Source organism: Rhinoraja longicauda, chromosome 1, assembly GCF_053455715.1.
Source record: "Rhinoraja longicauda isolate Sanriku21f chromosome 1, sRhiLon1.1, whole genome shotgun sequence".
Lineage (NCBI taxonomy): Eukaryota > Metazoa > Chordata > Chondrichthyes > Rajiformes > Arhynchobatidae > Rhinoraja > Rhinoraja longicauda.
This window is the reverse complement of record NC_135953.1, coordinates 106534497-106552363: the sequence shown is the minus strand read 5'-3', so window position 1 is coordinate 106552363 and position 17867 is coordinate 106534497. Positions and strand designations below refer to the sequence as shown.

The following is a 17867-nucleotide window of genomic DNA, read 5'->3' as shown; positions in this document are numbered from 1 at the left end:
GATGTGTTCAAGATTGTTTATAATTGCGAAATGGTCCACACCCACCCTGCACTGCCTGTTTTACCACAAAGCAATCAATGTAAATGTTCTGTGTTTGCATTTCCTTGTTTACAGCAGACGTTCACCATAAAGCTCCAAACCAACCAGGTAAAATTTGAATCAGCACATTTTTCAGACATTAGCTCACAGTGGTAAGTACCCTGATTTTCATAATATTCATTGACTTTTGTCATTGCATTCAGGAAAGGCATATGATCTGGTATTGCCAAGGAATGTTCTTCAGATTCCAGCAGCTTTGTGCGAAGATCGGTCTTAGATAGTTCCCCATGATCACAGATAAGGTGACACCATTCCAGTGCAGTGAGTACTGAAGAGACTGATGAGCTCAGTTTGGGAACTGAACTCTCTTCCATAGTGGGCGGGTGGTGCTGGATAGGACGGGTGGGTGGGTAATTTGTCAAGTGGCACTGCTCCTTCTGCTATTTATGGAGGATATAGAGTCAGAGCATGGAAAGGTTTGTAGGCTAATTGGCTTCAGTAAAAATTGTAAATTGTGAAGTGTGTACGATAGTGCTAGTTTATGGGGAGAACGCTGGTCAGCACAGACTCGGAGGGCCGAAAGACCTGTTTCTGCGCTGTAGCTCAAGTCTATAGACTGATTTAGCCACGCAGTCATGGGTATAGATTAAGGGACAGTTTCTTCCCAGCTGTTATCAGGCAACTGAACCGTCCTCTCACCAACTAGAAAGTAGTCCTGACCTTCTAACTACCTCATTGGAGACCTTTGGACTATCTTTGTTCAGACTTTAATGGACTTTATCCTGCACTAAAGGGTTTCCCTTTATCCTGCATTGGCTAGATTGTAATCATGTATAGTCTTTTCGATCACTGGATAGCATGCAACAAAACAACTTTTCACCGTACCTCAGCGCAGTGGTCCACAACAAAGTGGAGGGCCAGTGAGATAGCAACTGCCATTGACCTGTTGCGGCGATAGGCAAGTTGAAATGGATCCAAGACAGTTTAGTTTAGTTTAGAGATACAGCGCAGAAACAGGCCCTTCCACCCACCCGTTTGTGCCGACCAGCAATCACCCGTACACTAGTTCTATCCTACACACTAGGGGCAATTTGCAGAAGCCTATTAACCTGCATGACTTTGGAATGTGTGAGGAAACCAGAGCACCCAGAAAAAAACCCACACAGTCACAGGGAGAACATACAAACTCCGTACAGGCAGCACCCACAGTCAGGATCAAACCTGAGTCTCTGGCGCTGTAAGGCAGCAACTCTACCATTGCGTCATTGTGCCGCCCGGGTCTGAGGAATTGACTTAAGTCCTAACCAATCCCTCTAAGCACCTCAATATGGTCAGATCAGGCAGATCGGTGGAAAGAGAAATTGAGGTATGGGGAGAAGGCAGGAACGGGGTACTGATTGTGAATGATCCGCCATGATCACATTGAATGGCGGTGCTAGCTCAAAGGGCCAAATGGCCTACTCCTGCACCTATTGTCTATTGTCTATTGAGTTAACATGTAGGAAGGAACTGCAGATGCTGGTTTAAACCAAAGACAGACACACAAAAAACTGGAGTAACTCAGAGGGTCAGGCTGTATGTCTGGAGAAAAGGAATAAGTAAAGTTTCAGGTCGAGACCTTTCTTCAGATTGGGAGTCAGGGGAGAGGGGAATGCGGGATACAGACAGTACTAAGGAGAAATGAATGGAACATATACAAAATGTCTTTTCCCGCAAATACTGCCTGAGTGTTTCTTGCATTTTCTATATTTACTCAAAATATCATGACCTGCTGGCAATGAGTGACGTGGGCCAAATGGAGGGTGACATGGGACATTTAAATGAGGCAAGTCAATAGAATTTAAACGCATTTTCGTTCTGTAGCTGAACAATGAGAGTGAAACATTAACACTGGCAACTGTGTCTATGCTTCAGACGTACTTGATTGGTTGGAAAGTGGTTGGGAACATCCTGAACTGGTGAAAGGCTCTATTGAAATGAGAGTCTTTATCAGATTACAGTGTCATTGTTTGATTCCAAGAACAGAATAATGTTCAAGTGAACTGACACTTGTTTTGTGCCGTTTGTTTTGGCCCAGGCTCAATATGTCATAAGCATTACCTCCAAGGTTTACCCCCTCCACTGTTTTCCCTCGGTGTCTGTTTCTCTCGCTGTTGTTGGGGGTTCTGCAGGGAAACATTCACAGCGCTCGGTAACCAAAGAGAGCTGTGAATAACTGCGGGAAACTCGTAGGTTCCAATTCTTGGCTTCGGTTTTGCATAGATCCTAGCAACCTCCAGCGAGGGCGGGTTACCCCGATGCAAGATCTGGCTGGGCAAGGCTCGTCGTTTACTCGTTTCCATGTAGTGGAGGTGACGCATGCTCTCACTGGGGTGCGCGTTTGCTGGTCACCAGACAACGCGCTGAGTAATTGCAGAATTAAACGGCGGAACTTCGGTGATTGTAACTGTGATTATTATAGCGTGCATGTGGCAATTTAGGTCCAGAGGTGTCGTTTTTGGACCAACTCACGACAATTTCACCAGTGCGTGACAATCGTTAGCACACAGACTGCGTAATCAGAAGCGGGCGGCGTTGAAGGGGTGGCATTATGTTTCAGGATCATTAAAAAAAATCAGCCTCATCTCAGCCTATCCTCTCTCTCTCTGCCTGCCTGTGTGTGTGTGTGTGTGTGTGTTTCTCACTGTCTCTCCAGTAGGTGACCGTACTGGAACCCGGGGCGATGCAGTGTGGCAAAGTCGGCAAGTGCGACCCTCTGGCAACTTTGAAAGCAGATCAGATCCAGCTGCTGGAGGATAATTTTGCCCGAATGAGGCAGCCCGACGCCTCGTCACTGATGCTGATCTCGGCCGAGTGCGGGCTGACGGAGGAGGCGGCAGCGGTAGGTGGAATTCACAGTCACAACTGTGTGGGAAGGGTCTGCACACCGAAGATAGACACAAAATGCTGGAGTAACTCAGCGGGTCAGGAGCAGCATCCCTGGAGAAAAGGGAAATAGGTGACGTTTCGGGTCGAGACATTTCTTCATGTAGCTGTGACTACATCTGGGGCAAGCTAGCGCTCGCCTTCAGGGTAACGAGGAATGGAGGTCTCCAGAGGCGCGGAGGGCAGCCTGAACTGGAGAAGGGTCTCGACCCCAAACGTCACCCATTCCTTGTCTCCAGAGATGCTGCCTGTCCCTCTGAGTTACTCCAGCATGTTGTGTCTGTCTCTGAAGGCGCAGCAGGTAGAGCCTATTGGTGCAGCTGGTAGAGTTGCTGCCTCTCACAGCGCCAGCGACCCGGGTTCGATCCTGACTCCGGGTGCTGTCCGTGTGGAGTTCGCACGTTCTCCCTTTGGGCACCGCTTGAGTTTCTTCCGGGCGCTCCTATTTCCTCCCACCTCCCAAAGACGTGGGGTTGTGGGTTAATTGGCCTCTGCAAATTGCCCTTAATGTACAGGGAGTGAATGGTAAAGTGGTGTAACGTTGAACGAATGTGAACGGGTGATCGATGGTTAGCATGGTCTGGGTGGGCCGAGGGGTCTGTTTCCATGCTGTATCGTTCAACCGATTAATCATCCATTTGTGGTTAGCCGATTTATCCAACTCGGTTCCACGGGGATTTGTCCCTCTCCCCGCGCTGTAAAATGCTATCCTGGACATAAAGCGGCCGCCTTGATCTCCAGTCCTATGTCTGTCATCTTTATTCCTATAATAATTTTCCAAAATACCCTTTGCCTTCTAATTCTGACCCCGTTCCTCGCCCACGTTTGCTCTTCCGTTTGATAACCATGTGAAGACCCCAGGCTCTGGAAATCCTTCTCCCTTTCCAGTCCATTTTAACGCACCGCTTTAAACCCTTCTGCCTCCTTTCCCCGGTGTGAAGAAGGGTGGGTCCCGACCCGAAACTCGCCTGTACATTCCCTCCATCGATGCTGCCTGGCCCGCTGGGTTGCTGCAGTACTTTGTGTTTTGTTCAAGAGGGGATTCCCGGAATGGCGGGACTGTCGTATGTTGAAAGGCTGGAGCAATTAGGCTTGTATACACTGGAATTTAGAAGGATGAGGGGGGATCTTATTGAAACATATAAGATAATTAGGGGATTGGACACATTAGAGGCAGGAAACATGTTCCCAATGTTGGGGGAGTCGAGAACAAGGGGCCACAGTTTAAGAATAAGGGGTAGGCCATTTAGAACGGAGATGAGGAAGAACTTTTTCAGTCAGAGAGTGGTGAAGGTGTGGAATTCTCTGCCTCAGAAGGCAGTGGAGGCCAGTTCGTTGGATGCTTTCAAGAGAGAGCTGGATAGAGCTCTTAAGGATAGCGGAGTGAGGGGGTATGGGGAGAAGGCAGGAATGGGGTACTGATTGAGAGTGATCAGCCATGATCGCATTGAATGGCGGTGCTGGCTCGAAGGGCTGAATGGCCTACTCCTGCACCTATTGTCTATTGTTGTTTTCCAATACTCCGCTCAGGTGCCCTAAGATGTTACCCTCTTTAATGCTTCAAATTTTCCAAGATTTCTCGCTTTGGGCCTACAAAACTATTTTGTACTAGAAAGGAACTGCAGATGCTGGTTTATACCAAAGTTAGACACAAAGTGTTGGAGTAACTCAGCGGGCCAGGGAGCATTTCCTGGAGAAAACCCTTTTCTCCAGAGATTCTGCCTGAGCCGCTGAGTATGTGTCGACCTTCAGACTGTTTTGTATTCTATTTCCGATCCTTATTCTCCAGTTGTGGCCTTCTAAATTTCACAAAGGCTGGGGGATTTGATTTTTGCATCCCCTTTCTTCATTGATGGGTGGCTCCTTTGCCAGTAAGTTTAGTTTAGTTTATTGTATAGTGAAAAGCTTTTTTATTGCGTGCTAACCAGTCAGTGGAAAGACTAAACATGATTACAATCGAGCGATCCACAGTGTACAGATACAAGATAAAGGGTATAATATCTAGTGCAAGATAAAGTCTGATTAAAGTCTGAGGGTCTTCAATGAGTCAGATAGTAGCTCAGACCGCTAGTTGTTGGTAGGATGGTTCAGTTGCCTGATAATATGTGGGAAGAAACTATCTCTGTATCTGGAGGTGTGACTTTTCACATTTCTGTATCTCTCCCTGATGGGAGAAGAGGGAATGACTGGGGTGAGACTCTTACTTGATTATGCTGGTGTCCTTGCCGAGACAGCGTGAAGTGTAGATGGAGCCATTGGAAGGGAGTAGGGGAAAAAAAACTGCAGTTGCTGGTTTAAATCGAAGGGAGACACAAAATGCTGGAGTAACTCAGTGGGTCAGGCAGCACCTCTGGAGAGAAGGAATGTGTGGCGTTTCGAGTCGAGGCCCTTCTTCAGTCTGACCCTTCTGATGTTCAGAAAAGTCTAACTGGTTGGAGTTTGCTTAAACTATCTCTGGTGGTGTCCCTAGGTGCACTTTTATGATACGATTCGATTGAACTTTATCCCAGGAGGGAAATTGATCTGCCAACAGTCATAAAAATTCAAAATACATGAGACATGAAATTAAAGTGATGAGTGGAAAGGATTAGGGATGTGCAAAGATTGGGTGGGGAGTCAGTCTCAGTCTCGGCCTACCCGATGACAGAAGGGGGAGGAGTTGTACAGTTTGGTAGCCATAGGGAAGAAGGATCTCCTGTGGCGTTCTGGCCTACATCTTGGTGGAACCAGTCTGTTGCTGAAGATACTCCTCAGGTTGACCAGTGTGTCATGGAGGGGGTGAGCTGTATTGTCCAGGATGCTCTGTAGTTTGAGGAACTTCATACCCTCCAAGACCACCTCCCATGAATCCAACTCCGCCCCCAGGATGGAGCCAGCCTTCCTGATGAGTTTGTTAATCCTATTTGCATCCGCAGCCTTCGCCCTGTTGCCCTGCCACATGGCAGTGAAGAAGATGGCACTGACTACCACCAATTGGTAGAACATCTGCAGATGTTGAAGGAGCAGAGCCTTCTCAAAAAGTACAGGCGGCTCTGTCCCTTCTTGTTCAGGGCCTCGGCTTTCCTGGACCAGTTTACTGTCTAGGTACACTCTCAGAAATTTGTACTACCTGGTAAACTGCACATCCACACCATTGATGGAAACTGGGGACAGGGATGTTCCTCTTCTCCAAGAGTCCACCATTAACTCCTTAGCCTTGTCGGTGTTGAGCTGCAGGTGATTCAGCCCACACCACTCAACAAAATAATTGACTACACCTCTGTATTCAGCTTCCCTCCCCTCCGAGGTGTAGATGGTGATCAGGAAGAGAGGGGAGACCATCTGCTGTGGGGCCCCTGTGTTGCTCACTACCATGTCTGAGACACAGTTCTGTAGCCTGACATATTGTGGTCGTCCAGTCTGGTAGTTGGTGATCCAGGACACCAATGGAGCATTCACCCGCATCCTTGTCAGTTTGCTCCCTAGCAGTGCAGGCTGGATTGTGTTAAAAGCACTGCAGAAGTAAAAAACCATGACTCTTACAATGCTTCCTGGCTTATCCAGGTGAGCATAGGAACGATGGAGCAGGTGGATGATGGCATCCTCAACCCCATCTTTGTTTGGTATGCAAACTGCAGGGGGTCCAGGGAGGGTTTAACCAGGGATTGCAGGTGAGTGAGCACCAGCCTCTCCAGGGACTTCATGATGTACCAAGTCAGCGCCTGCAGTCATTGGAGGAGCTGGGCGCATCCTCTTTGGTACAGGAACCAGGCAGGAAGTCTTCCACATCACAGGAACCCTCTCCAGGCTCAGGCTCAGGTTGACGATATCCTGGAGTACTCCACACAACTGGCTGGCACACGCCTTGAGTACCCTTGGGCAGACACCATTGGGGCCCATGGCTTTGCCTGGATGGATTCTGCTCAGCTCCTTCCTCACCTGCTCAGCCTTGATGGTCAGGCACGACAAAGAAAGGACAGAGGAAGTGGACCAGGGGATTGAGGGGGAGAGACTGTCGGGGAGCAGGATGGAGGGTAGGCAGAGGCCCCACCATCAAATCTATTTTAAAAAACAGGTTTAGCTCGTTGGCCCAGTCCTGATTACGTTCCCTCCCCAGGCCACTGGTCTTATTGTAGCCTGTAATGCCCTTCATCCCACTCCACACATCCCTCATGTTGTTCTGCTGAAGTTTCCGCTCCAGCTTCCTCCTGTAGTTGGCCTTGCCCTGTCTCAGTCGCGCCTTCAGGTCTCTCTGCACCCGTTTCACCTCCTCCCTGTCAACAGGTGAGATGCAGGAACTGTTTGTTTATGCTTTACCACAAACAACAATCAACTGACTTCACATCCTGCTATTGATACTTCCTGTTGAACCCCATCAGCCCTTGATCTCAGCCAAAGCCAATCAATTCTACAATTGTCAGAAAATATTTATCTAATTTTTTTTTTATTTTTATTTTTTTATTTTTTTTGAAAAGCATATGTACAAATCGAAATAAGAAAAAACACATTTGTTACAAAGTTCTTACATAGCTTCAATTTTTAAATTTTTGAAGAGAGAAAGTAAAAATAAAAATATAAAACTATAAACTTGGGGAGAAAGAGAGTAAGAGGGTTAAAAAAAAAAAGAAAAAAGGATCTAACAATAAAAATTAACGGGAGTAGATCCGGGAGACAAAAACCACAGCTGTACATCCAACCCCCAACTCAAGTTTCAACTTTTTATTTAAATTTTTTTTTTTTTATTTTAGTCCTGTGCCAAGCCCATTTACTTTTCTAAAAATTCAATAAATGGAGACCATATTTTAAAAAATAACTCAGGTTTGTCGATTAAGGCAAACCTTATTTTTTCCAAATGCAGGGTCTCTGTCATTTCCATAGTCCATAGTCCAATTTTGAACAATAAATATTCTTCTCCATGAAATTGAGCCTGATATTAATATGCTCATAAATCCATTTGGCATTCAAGGAATTTTGATTAAGTGCAGATTGGATTAGTTTTGCAATCATTGTAGATGTTATGTTGCCTAGTTCAAATGTTATGTTTAAAATTCCACACCGCTTGTTAATTGGATCATTGTTATTAATTAACAACCATGTCATTATTTTTGTATCTCTTAGCTATGGTTCAAGCAGCGCAACGCAAAGTGGAGGCAATTGGAAGGATTTCCACCAGAGAGTTCCTCTGTCAAAGACTAAACAGAAAAACCCAGCCAGAAGCATCAAAATCGAATAGTTCTACACTGCAACTAATTACACCACTCCTTTCACCCCCTCTGCTCAGCAGCTAGTGTCTCCTAGACTAGGGTGTGAACAGAATGCTGCCTCATTAAGTTTGGTTTATTTAAAAGTATGTTTTGCATCATTTGAGTCTCATTCTCGTATGCACTCATTTAGAATCATGTGCTAATTACTGTTTTGCAATGTTATCGCTTGGATAAAGGAGATTATGGGGTTTAAGTGCAATTAAATCATTTATCTGGGAGACATGTCTCCCATTATGTAATATATAATTAGAAACCAAGTGTTGTAAACCTTTCATTCTTGTCTAAATAAAAACATCTGCTATTTTCAATTCCGAAGCCACTGACAAGTTTCAGAAATGGCTGGTTGCAAAACTTGCAAGGGATTTCCTGTGGGTGGTGGAACGTGTGAGGTCTGCCTTGAGGAAATAAAGCTCATGAGGCACTTGCTACATTTGTGATGTTGAGTGAATAAGTTCAAACGTGAGCTGCTAATAAAGGCTTCAGCAAGTATTTATTGCTGGTGTTAGAGAGGATACATTCCGTTAAGTAGAGAGGATGCATTCTGGTAAGGATCAATGCATGTTCTTGCTCTTTCCCATCTCTTGTTTTCAGGCTCCAAGGTCTGCATCAGCAGACGAGTGTGTCATTATGGACCTTGGAGCTGGGTTTTGCTGCGAAGCACAATGGTTGGATTTTGGCACAAGAAACTGCAAATGCTAGTTTGCAAAAAAAAGGGAACAAAGTGCTGGAGTAACTCAGTGGATCAGGCAGCATTTCTGGAGAACAAGGGAAAGGGAACGTTTCAGGTCAGGACTTTTCTTCAGATCCGACCTGAAACATCACCTATTCATGTTCTTCAGAGATGCTGCCTGACCCACTGAGTTACTCTGGCACTTTATGTCCTTTTTTGGTTTGGTTTACGAATCAAGATTGTTTATTTGCCAGATGCACGGAGAAAAGAACAATTGAATTCTTACTTGCTGCAGCTTTTGATTAGAATGGAAATATACTGTACAGGGTTTGTGGAAATCTTCTCCACCAGACATTTCCTCCATGTTGCAGCTTGAAATTCTCTCCACCTTTGCCACAGCGGCTCATATGGAAGTGAGAATTAATGTGGGGATATGGGGCAAATTATAGTAAAGAAGGCTGGTAATCTCACCTGTGTCTGGTGTCCTCTGCCTATGCCCATGCCCCAGACATCTGGGCTTGGGTTTCACGAAGATAGGAAACTTAAACAGTGAGATTTTGAATTTGGGACAGGAGAAATTCCTTAGCATTTGGGGTGTGAGTTGCTTCCAGGAGTAGATTTTACTGCCAATATTCAAGATGACAAGGGTTTGAAAAAGTGAAGAGGAATTGAATAAATGTGCAGATTGGGTGGTATCAGATGGGGGATTGAATGGGATCCAGGTGGGTAATTGAAGTTATAATCATTTGCTGCTTTGGAGGGTAAATAGCAATGTAGACAGGTGTATGTATATTTTTATCAGTAAAGTGCCCTGATGTGAGTCGAACACAAGGATATGCAGTTGTGGGGAGTTACTCCTTGACCACCCTGGTCAGGTTACAATGGACAGCTGCTAGCTGGTGGCAGAGGTGGAGCTAACAATCATTCCATGACACAGCAACAAGGAACTGTAGATGCTGGTTTATAACCAAAGATAGACACAAGTGCTGGAGTAACTCAACAGGTCAGGCAGCATCTCTGGAGGAAAAGGATGGGTGAAGTTCCAGGTCAGCGCCCTTCCTCAGACTAAACGTAGGTGGGGAGGGAGGGAGGGGGTGTGTGAAGCATCGGAGGTGAGAAAAGACCAGGATCAATCAAGACTGGACACAAATGACCTTGAGCAGGGCAGTGCCTGGTAAGCCCATTGTTGGCGAGGGAAGGTGTGATCTCAAGAGAAACAATAGAAGAACTGTGGAACTAATTGTCCATAAGCTGTCTCCTTGTTTGGGAAAACTCCATGTTCCCATCTGCTCTTGCTGAAGTCAATAGAACACCAATACAACTACACCTGTGGAAATTGAGTACAGGTGCAGATTGTGTTAGGAAACTGGAGCAGGAACTGGATGACCTCAGGATCATCCGGAAAACGAGAGCTTCCTGGACAGGACCTACAAAGACATTGTTGCACCAAGGATACTAGAAGAGCGAAGGTGGTTGACGATGAGGAAGGGAAGTAAGCGTGGAGTGCAGGAGACCCCGGTGGCTGTACCTGTTGAAACAGGTACACCCTCTTGGAAGCTGTCGGGACGGACAACACTTCCAGTCCGAGCGGCGGGACAGGTCTTTCAATCAAATCCTGGTGCTGTGGCTCAACCGGAGAGACCTTCGTCAGGTAACGCCGTAGTGGTAGGTAACTCAATAGTGAGAGGGATGGACAGGAGATTCTATGGCAACAGGCGAGACTCGAGGATGGTGTGTTGCCTTCCAGGTGCCAGGGTCCAGGATGTCTCGGACCGATTGCTGAGCATCCTCAAGGGGGAAGGGGAGCAGCTGGAAGTGGTTGTGCATGTGGGCACAAACGACGAGGGGAAGGAGGTTCTGCAACGTGAGTTTAGAGATTTAGGAAGAAGTCTCAAAAGCAGGACTAGGGTGGTTATCTCTGGTTTGCTTCCAGTACCTCGTGCTGGTGAGGGCAAGAACAGGGAGATAAGGGATCTGAATGTGTGGCTGAGGAACTGGTGCAGGGGGCAGGGATTTCGATTTAGAGACCACTGGAATCTCAGGGGTAGTGGTGACCGGTACAAAAGGAACGGGTTGCATTTTAACTGGGGGGGGGACCACATTCTGGCAGGCAGGTTTGCAAGTGCTACACGGGTGGGTCTAAACTAAATAGCGGGGGGGAGGGGTCAACAAATTGGAAGTAGAAGGATGGAGTTAAAGGGAAAGAGAGTACAGGTAAAGTTACGAAAGACACCCGAATTAATGGGATGAAAAGTTCAAGAAGGGATAAGAGAGTAAGGTCAGGTGAAATAGGAATCGGTGTGAGAGGGAAGGTGAATACCGAATTAAAAGAGTTACATATGAATGCACAAAGTATAAGAAATAAAGTGGATGATTAAAACTTGGGCTTGGGGCTCAATTAGAGATTGGTAGGTATGATGTTGTAGGAAATATAGAGACATGGCTGCATGTGGATCGGAGCTGGGAACTGAATATTCAGGGTTTTACGTCCTATCGAAAAGACAGACAGGTGGGCAGAGGGGGTGGGGTAGCTCTGTTGGTAAGGAATGAAATTCAGTCCTTTGCGAGGGGTGACATAGAATCAGAAGAGTCATTGTGCATAGAACTGAGAAATTGTAAGGACAAAAAGACCTAATGGGAGTTATCTCCAGGCCCCCAAACAGTAGCCTGGATATCGGGTGCAAGTTGCATCAGGAGTTAAAATTGGCATGTAACAAATGTAATGCAATGGTGGTCATGGGAGATTTCAATATGCAGGTAGACTGGGTAAATCAGGTTGGTTGGTACTAGACCCCAAGAAAGGGAGTTTGTGGAGTGCCTCCGAGATGGATTCTTATAGCAGCCTGTACTGGAGCCTACCTGGGAGAAGGCAATTCTGGATTTAGTTTTGTCCAATGAACCGGATTTGAGAAGGGAATTCACGATAAAGGAACCATGAGGAGGTAGTGACCATAATATGATAAGTTTTAATCTGCAATTTGAGAGGGAGATGGTAAAATCTGAAGTGTCAGTATTGCAGTTGAACAAAGGGGACTATGGAGGCATGAGGGAGGAGCTGGCCAAAGTTAACTGGAAAGGGACCCGAGCAGGGATGACGGTGGAACAGCAATGGCAGGTATTTCTGGGAATAATCCAGAAGATGCAGGATCATTTCATTCCAAAGAGGAGGAAAGTTTCTAAGGGGAGTAAGAGGCAACTGTGGCTGACAAGGGAAGTCAAGGACAGTATAAAACAAAAAGAGAAGACATATAACATAGCAAAGATGAGCAGGAAGCTAGAGGATTGGGAAACATTTAAAGAACAACAGAAGGTAACTAAAAAGGCAATACGGGGAGAAAAGATGGTACGAAGGTAAGCTAGTCAAGAATATAAAGGAGGATAGTAAAAGCTTATTTTGGCATGTGAAAAGGAAAAGATTAATTAAGACAAATGTGGGACCCTTGAAGACAGAAACATGTGAATTTACTATGGGAAACAAGAAATGGCAGTTGAGATGAACAGGTATTTTGGTTCGGTCTTCATTAAGGAAGGCACAAACAATCTCCCGGATGTACTCGGGGACACAGAATTTAGGGTGATGGAGGAACTGAAGGAAATTCACATTAGTCAGGAAATGGTGTGGGGTGGACTGATAGGAGTGAAGGCTGATAAATCCCCAGGGCATGATGGTCTGCATCCCAGACTACTCAAGGAGGTGGCTCTAGCAATCGTGGACACATTGGTGATCATTTTCCAATGTTCTATATATTCTGGATCAGTTCCTGTGAATTGGAGTGTAGCTAATGTTATCCCACTTTTTAAGAAAGGAGGGAGAGAGAAAGCAGGGAATTATTGACCAGTTAGCCTGACATCGGTGGTGGGGAAGATGCTGGAGTCAATTATTAAAGATGTAATAGCGGCGCTTTTGGATAGCAGTAACAGGATCGGACCAAGTCAGCATGGATTTATGAAGGGGACATCTTGCTTGACTAATCTTGAGGATGTAACAAGTAAAATGGATAAGGGAGAGCCAGTGGATGTAGTACCTGGACTTTCAGAAAGCCTTTGACAAGGTTCCACACAGGAGATTAGTGGGCAAAATTAGAACACATGGTATTGGGGTAGGGTATTGACATGGATAGAAAATTAGTTGGCAGACAGGAAACAAAGAGTAGGAATTAATTGTTCCCTTTCAGAATGGCAGGTAGTGACTAGTGGGTTGCCACAAGGCTTGGTGCTGAATATATAATTCACAATATACATTAATGATTTAGGTGAAGGAATTAAATGTAACGTTAGCAAATTTGCAGATGACACATAGCTGGGTGGCATTGTGAACTGTGAAGAGGATGCTACAAGAATGCAGGGTGATGAAAGAATGGAACGACTGGGCTTGTATGCACTGGAATTTAGAAGGATGATAGGGGATCTTATAGAAACATAAAATTATTAAGGGATTGGACACGCTAGATGCAGGAAACATGTTTCTGATGTTGGGGTTGTCCAGAACCAGTGCCCACAGTTTACGTATAAGGAGTAGGCCGTTTAGAACTGAGATGAGGAAAAACCTTTTCACCCAGAGAGTTGTGAATTTGTGGAATTTTCTGCCTCAGAAGGCAGTGGAGGCCGACTCACTGGATGCATTCAAAAGAGAGTTAGATAGAGCTCTTAGGGCTAGCAGAATCTAGAGATATGGAGAGAAGGCAGGAACGGGGTACTGTAAGGGGTTTCTGTGCCGAGCTTTCGCCCGACCTAAGGTCCCGTGCCTTGCTCTGATCCCTTGACCAGGCCACGCACACTGGTTCCCCGTGAGTGGTTCGACCCACTCACCCCTTACGGTTCTAGACACTGGACTTAGATGCAGGAGCGTTTATAGTGCAGAAAATTCCACCAGACCAGATTTGAAAACCAGGGTTTAAATGAAAAAGGCTTTTATTTAGCGCTTGGGACTATTGTACATGAATACTTATACAGTTCTATAAGACATATCCATAAGACACATACCGAATACATGAATACCTTTTACTCCGAATTCTAAAATGCAGTTTTACTAGACATATACACGACTGTAAGATGGGGAACGTACGACACATCGCAAATTTGACCAACACATATTCCTTTAACACACCCACGTTTATTCAAACCACCCTCCCCTCTACACTAAACTATGTCCAGGATATGTAAGATCGGGGTACATGCTCACCATGGGGCTATTACTGGGGTTACTGGATGTTCGGTTTTCAGTATTTCTTCTCGAGTTGCGTGCCTGTTCCTCTCTCTTGCATCCGTTCTTCTTGCCTGTCTTTTCTTCCTCCTGCATTCGTTTGACTTCCTTCTTGCGTGAGTTGCAGGTTTCTTCTAGCTTGAGCTTGACTTCCTTCTTGCATGAGTTGCAGGTTTCTTCTAGCAATATTTCTTCTCAAGTTGCGTGCCGGTTCCTCTCTCTTGCACTTCCCTTCTTCTTGCCTGTCTTTTCTTCCTCCTGCATCCGTTTGACTTCTGCCTCGCAAAGCCTTTAAAACCCAAAGGTCGTGGCCAGTTATACTATTCTGACCCGTCCTATCTCCCGCCAGATCTCGGGATCTCTTTGTTCAAAAAGATATGTATGAGTTCTCTCTCTGATCTGCGCTTATGTCCGGGGGTACCGGGGATGGCCAGACGGTGTTAATTGGTATTTTGTTGCGAGGTGATGGGTTTAACTGGTTTCCCATCACCTACCAGGTAGTTTTCTATGGGCTATTGTGCCCCCTTAACGAGATTAACTGTGTAGGTCGGCTTGGGGCATTGTGAGTATGCTGATGTCAGCGCCCCAGTGTCTGGACTTCGACCTGGTTTCGCAGGTTTCTGCATGGCCAATACCCATCCATTGTTCTGGCCGTGGCTTTGCAGAAACCTAGAGACTGGGCTGTAAGGTTTTTACTTTTGTGGCTGGTCACGAGGTCCTGCAGCCATCTTAAGACCCACAGATTGTGACATCCCTTGGGGCAGGAGCTGGCCAAAATTGACTGGAAGGAGGCCCTAGCAGGGAAGACGGTAGAACAGCAATGGCAGGTATTCCTGGGAATAATGCAGAGGTTGCAGGATCAATTTATTCCAAAGAGGTGGAAAGACTCTAAGGGGAGTAAGAGACACCTGTGGCTGACAAGGGAAGTCAGGGACAGCATAAAAATTAAGGAGAGGAAGTATAACATAGCAAAGAAGAGTGGGAAGACAGAGGATTGGGACTCTTTTAAAGAGCAACAAAAGTTAACTAAAAAGGCAATACGGGGAGAAAAGATGAGGTACGAGGGTAAACTAGCCAATAATATAAAGGAGGATAGCAAAAGTTTTTTTAGGTACGTGAAGAGGAAAAAAATAGTCAAGGCAAATGTGGGTCCCTTGAAGACAGAAGCAGGGGAATTTATTATGGGGAACAAAGAAATGGCAGACGAGTTTAACCGTTACTTTGGATCTGTCTTCACTGAGGAAGATACACACAATCTCCCAAATGTTCTAGGGGCCGGAGAACCTAGGGTGATGGAGGAACTGAAGGAAATCCACATTAGGCAGGAAATGGTTTTGGGTAGACTGATGGGACTGAAGGCTGATAAATCCCCAGGGCCTGATGGTCTGCATCCCAGGGTACTTAAGGAGGTGGCTTTAGAAATAGTGGAAGCATTGGAGATCATTTTTCAATGTTCTATAGATTCAGGATCAGTTCCTGTGGATTGGAGGATAGCAAATGTTATCCCACTTTTTAAGAAAGGAGGAGAGAGAAAACGGGTAACTATAGACCAGTTAGTCTGACATCAGTGGTGGGGAAGATGCTGGAGTCAATTATAAAAGACGAAATTGCTGAGCATTTGGATAGCAGTAACGGGATCATTCCGAGTCAGCACGGATTTACGAAGGGGAAATCATGCTTGACAAATCTACTGGAATTTTTTGAGGATGTAACTAGGAAAATTGACAGGGGAGAGTCAGTGGATGTGGTGTACCTCTACTTTCAGAAAGCCTTCGACAAGGTCCCACATAGGAGATTAGTGGGCAAAATTAGGGCACATGGTATTGGGGGTAGGGTACTGACATGGATAGAAAATTGGTTGACAGACAGAAAGCAAAGAGTGGGGATAAATGGGTCCCTTTCGGAATGGCAGGCAGTGACCAGTGGGGTACCGCAAGGTTCGGTGCTGGGACCCCAGCTATTTACGATATACATTAATGACTTAGACGAAGGGATTAAAAGTACCATTAGCAAATTTGCAGGTGATACTAAGCTGGGGGGTAGTGTGAATTGTGAGGAAGATGCAATAAGGCTGCAGGGTGACTTGGACAGGTTGTATGAGTGGGCGGATACATGGCAGATGCAGTTTAATGTAGATAAGTGTGAGGTTATTCACTTTGGAAGTAAGAATAGAAAGGCAGATTATTATCTGAATGGTGTCAAGTTAGGAGGAGGGGGAGTTCAACGAGATCTGGGTGTCCTAGTGCATCAGTCAATGAAAGGAAGCATGCAGGTACAGCAGGCAGTGAAGAAAGCCAATGGAATGTTGGCCTTCGTAACAAGAGGAGTTGAGTATAGGAGCAAAGAGGTCCTTCTACAGTTGTACCGGGCCCTGGTGAGACCGCACCTGGAGTACTGTGTGCAGTTTTGGTCTCCAAATTTGAGGAAGGATATTCTTGCTATGGAGGGCGTGCAGCGTAGGTTCACTAGGTTAATTCCCGGAATGGCGGGACTGTCGTATGTTGAAAGGCTGGAGCGATTGGGCTTGTATACACTGGAATTTAGAAGGATGAGGCAGGAATATATAAGATATATAAGATAATTAGGGGATTGGACACATTAGAGGCAGGAAACATGTTCCCAATGTTGGGGGAGTCCAGAACAAGGGGCCACAGTTTAAGAATAAGGGGTAGGCCATTTAGAATGGAGATGAGGAAGAACTTTTTCAGTCAGAGAGTGGTGAAGGTGTGGAATTCTCTGCCTCAGAAGGCAGGTTCCAAAGATCCTTTCACAAATTCTGACTGTCCTGCTGAGTTTCTTGGGCAGTATGTATTTTGCCGAAGATTTCAGCATCTGCAGTGTCTCAAGTCTTTTATTGAATTATTAATGTCTAGGTGACACTTTATTCTCAATTAAAGCAGCTGAAGACTTTATGAACAGTCATAGAAGTTTTGGAGCCATACAGCATTGAAACCGGGCCTTGAGCCCAACTTGTCTATGCAGACCAAGATGCCCCATCTTGGTGTGGACCTGTACAAATGTTTTTTAAATGTTATTATTGGTTATATTAGTATCCAGAGAAAACTGAAGAGGGAAGTGTGCATTAATATAGTGGCTTTCACTTCCATTTTAAAAACATTTTGTCTAATGTTCAAAATTAAACATTAGAACATTTAGTGCTTCTAATGTGTCTTCTAATGCTTCTACTGTAACGTAAAGAACAGTAGCTCATTTTTGTTCAGTAATATCCCATGAATGGGAATTTGACAATTTGTGAATACATTTAAAAAAAGAAGTAGGTGATTAGCACATAATTTAAATGTATTAATAATAGCATAGCAATAAAATTGAATTTGCTACATTACAGACGGAACAACGCTGCCCCCTCTTGAGTGGTTGCAGATTGCAGTTTGCAGTTTTCAGCCACACTCTCTTAGTCATAGTCATAGTGATACAGTGTGGAAACAGGCCCTTCAGCCCAACTTGCCCACACCGCCAACAATGTCCCAGCTACACTAGTCCCACTTGCCTGCGCTTGGTCCATATCCCTCCAAACCTGTCCTATCCATGTACCTGTAACTGTTTTTTAAATGATGGAATAGTTCCAGCCTCAACTACCTCCTCTGGCAGCTTGTTCCATACACCCACCACACTTTGTGTGAAAATGTTACCCCTCGGATTCCTATTAAATCTTTTCCCCTTCACCTTGAACCTATGTCCTCTGGTCCTCGATTCCCCTACTCTGGGCAAAATACTCTGTGCATCTTCCCGATCTATTCCCCTCGTGATTTTGTATATCTCAGATCTT

General features: G+C 45.4%; 1 protein-coding gene across 1 annotated transcript; it reads left to right on the top strand.

The window, feature by feature from the left end:
- Nucleotides 1-2327: 2327 nt before the first annotated feature.
- hopx (HOP homeobox) lies at nucleotides 2328-8637 on the top strand. The gene is made up of 3 exons (XM_078411754.1): nucleotides 2328-2390; nucleotides 2738-2920; nucleotides 8062-8637. Exons 1-3 carry the CDS (start codon nucleotides 2337-2339, stop codon nucleotides 8137-8139), a joined length of 315 nt encoding a protein of 104 aa, XP_078267880.1. The 5' UTR covers nucleotides 2328-2336; the 3' UTR covers nucleotides 8140-8637.
- The last annotated feature ends 9230 nt before the right edge of the window (nucleotides 8638-17867 follow it).

Coding starts and splice junctions, on each gene's coding strand:
- hopx (XM_078411754.1), top strand. CDS start 2,337: ATGCAAGATCTGGCTGGGCAAGGCTCGTCGTTTACTCGTTTCCATGTA. Junction 2,391..2,737: donor CTCGTTTCCATGTAGTGGAG/GTGACGCATGCT, acceptor TCTCTCCAGTAG/GTGACCGTACTGGAACCCGG. Junction 2,921..8,061: donor TGACGGAGGAGGCGGCAGCG/GTAGGTGGAATT, acceptor TGTATCTCTTAG/CTATGGTTCAAGCAGCGCAA.